The sequence below is a fragment of the Osmerus mordax genome, chromosome 21, assembly GCF_038355195.1.
Source record: "Osmerus mordax isolate fOsmMor3 chromosome 21, fOsmMor3.pri, whole genome shotgun sequence".
Classification (NCBI taxonomy): Eukaryota; Metazoa; Chordata; class Actinopteri; order Osmeriformes; family Osmeridae; genus Osmerus; species Osmerus mordax.
The window spans coordinates 766812-770077 of NC_090070.1; the positions used below are offsets into that span (position 1 = coordinate 766812).

General features: G+C 40.0%; 1 protein-coding gene across 1 annotated transcript; it reads right to left on the bottom strand.

Annotated features, from left to right (window-relative positions):
• Positions 1-1296: 1296 nt before the first annotated feature.
• Positions 1297-2404, bottom strand: LOC136965170 (putative hydrolase RBBP9). Its single transcript, XM_067259206.1, has 6 exons — positions 2366-2404; positions 2217-2281; position 2125; positions 1967-2006; positions 1756-1841; positions 1297-1618 (listed from the first exon to the last, which is right to left on the bottom strand). The coding sequence occupies exons 1-6, from the start codon at positions 2397-2399 to the stop codon at positions 1395-1397; spliced, it is 450 nt and encodes a 149-aa protein (XP_067115307.1). The 5' UTR covers positions 2400-2404; the 3' UTR covers positions 1297-1394.
• Positions 2405-3266: the final 862 nt, after the last annotated feature.

Here is a 3266-nt window from a genome sequence, read left to right on the forward strand (position 1 = left end):
TCTCTGTGGAGAAAGTAAATCTGCATATTGTTACAGCTACGAACATTATTAAATGTTTAAAGGATGCTTGGTTACACATCCAAAAAACAGATGATTGCAGCAGTATTTCCACTTATCTTCCTGTAAAAATCTCTCAAAATCCAAATATATCCTTATTTATCTGGCATATTAAATAATAGGTTTAAATGTTCTGTTCAGATCTTTGGATATGTGATGGGCACAAACTGAAACATATCATGGAATTTGGTCAAACTAGAAGTTAACTGCCAATTCAATGGATTCTATAATGTAGGAAAGTAGCCTGGTGACCTTTCTGAGTTTTGCTGTCATTCTTTTTCACTTCTTGTATAAAGTATAAAGTATAAAGGGTGTGCACAGCAGTCAGTCTGGAAAACCTGTCTTATGGCAAATCTGGTCATGGTTAAAGCTGTGATGGAGAGAGGGACTGTCCTTCAATGTTGCAGCCTCCAGAGTTCTCCAGCTTTGACATTCTGTTTGGAATTGTCGCCACCTATTTGCAGTTGCTACTGTACACACACAATAGTGATGGGTCGTTCGCGAACGATCCGGCTCTAAGAGCCGGCTCTTGAAGGTGAACGTCGGGAGCTGGCTCGCATATCTGAAGAGCCGACTCTATTTTTAATAGATTAATACAGCCTATAAAAACTAAATGATTATGAAATAATGAATTTTAATTGTATTTAAAATAATTGACTAATTCAAAGAACAACAAAAAAATACTTAAAGGCGCACACGATCATCCTCACATTCTGTTCCTGTCAATCCTATGAGGGAGGGCCGAGCCAACTCACACAGTCAGAGTAGTCAAAACTCGGAGGAGAGCCATGACAAATCAATGCATTTTTTAAGATATGTGGTTACGGTCGAGTATGATTTCATTTCATAATTTAATTCAAATTGTTTTCACACCTATCATAGTCAAATTCATAGTTAAAACATGGATTTTTTAAAGAGCCGTTCGGGAGCCAAAAGAGCCGGCTCTTTTTAGTGAGCTGAGCCATACGAGCCGGCTCACGAAAAAGAGCCAGAATGCCCATCACTAACACACAACTACCACTAGCACTGATTGTGATATTGCTTATTATAAGCAAAATGCTGGTCATGTACCAAGGTTTGTATGACTGCACTTCACATTGACTAGCCTTGGTTTGCTCAGCTACCAAACATGTGTTCTTTAAAAAATTAATAAATGAATGTCAATATTGTATGTCTTCACAAATGTATCACTATGAAAAAAGAATGTCAAACTAAAAGTGACTTCCACACCAAAGAATGCAGTGTATAAAGGGTGGTGTGTTTAATGTCATTGTTGACTTTCAGCAGTTTCACAAGATCAGTCATCCTTTATTGCAGGTGATATCTCCAGCTGTCTTCTATGTACCGGCTCTCAGTTTGTGTACTACGTTGATCAGCTCTGGAAACTGTGTGTTCTGGAAGTGGCCTTTGTCTGTGTATTTGCGCAGGTCAGCCTTCAAGCCTTTTGCAACCGCCTCCTGCTCGTCCCAAGGCAAGAAGGGGTCATCTGTTGAGCCAAACTGAACTATATGGCCAGCATTCCCCTTTATTTTTTCCCATTCCCATGGTCGGTTGAAATATCCTGTGCAGAAAATATTGTATGAGTGATGAGGAACAATTCTGACCTGAAAGTTAACTACTTCGGATGGAGGTGAATCATATCATTTTGACTGGTACATTGAGAAGGGTTTAGTTCATGATTAACATCAGCATACTTACCACTTTCTCTCTCATTCTCATCTTCCAGATCAGAGGTGTATGCTCCCACCAGGATAATGCCAAACACTTTGTGAGTTTCAGCATACCTGTACAGCACAGTTACAGAGATGTTCCATACATAATGCTATTTGCTAGGTCCTAGCTAATGTCTGGAATGCAACTGACTGTAATGGTCCTGTAATACAGTAGCAATATGATGATTATCACTTACCTCATGGCTGCGGCTGCTCCTGAGCTGTGACCAATGATTACTGTCCAATGGGAGTCAGGTGGCTGAGCGGTTAGGGAAGCGGGCTAGTAATCCGAAGGTTGCCAGTTCGATTCCCGGTCATGCCAACTGACGTTGTGTCCTTAGGCAAGGCACTTCACCCTACTTGCCTCGGGGAGAATGTCCCCGTACTTACTGTAAGTCGCTCTGGATAAGAGCGTCTGCTAAATGACTAAATGTAATGTAAATGTACTGTCTCATCATCACATTGCAGCTCGTCCTCCATGTATGGCAACCATATGCTCTCTCGAGCTGTAACTGTATGAAGAACACAATTCGGTTGTCTCTTCTAGCGACCGCCACGTTGACTGTCACAGATAGCCTTTAAAAACCTATACAAACCTGGATCAGGCATGTTTTCCAGCAGGCAGGTCATCTCTGGAATCTAACCTTTTAAGAATCCTGTTAAATGTGCCTGAAAACGCCTAAACAGCATACCCAAACTAAATTGAAAGCTGTTCTTGAACCATTTGGAGTACATGCATGTAAATGATCTCTTTTGAAAGCTGACACTGAAGTTATGTCCCCTGTTGTCAGGACCCCTGTCAGTCCTACTAGTGTTGAGTAATAGAAGCTTGAACACAAGGAAAGTGAAAATTTCTATTTCTGCCTAGATTTTGTTTTGAAAACAGCTGGAAGACTAAATTGGACCACAGGTTGAAGCCTTACCCAATTCAAATCAAAAGTCAAACATAATACCACAATATATTCATATTTGACACATGTTTTTATAAGAGTACATCCAGGCATTTTCTAAAAGGGCCTTTTGGAGACTCCAAAATGACCCTTTGTAACCAAGGTCAAATACTCAGGATAAAAGGTATTATTTTTCATAATTGTTATCTGTAATGAAAGGTGGTACTTAGAACTATCATATATAATAGCTAAATCCCTAATTAGTATTACTGAAACACAAAAATTGAAGCATGAACACATTGGAGTGCTTTATCTGATTCCCAGGATTGGCGCACAAAGAAAACTGATTCTGTCAACCATATTGCGCAATCGACTTTTATTTTGACGGCTCCACAGACACATACAAATGAGGTATTGGCATTTTCAGCTATTTTGAACCCTTGGGAATGTACGCAGATCAAGTTTTGATGTGTTGTTTGCATACCTGGACGACACAGAACCTTTGAGGGTAAGTAGAGACGTTTGGCTTTGTTAACAACACCAAAGTGGTGACTGGACAAAGACGTTGACTAAACTTGTTGTTGTGACTCGATCTTGAAATGGTTTA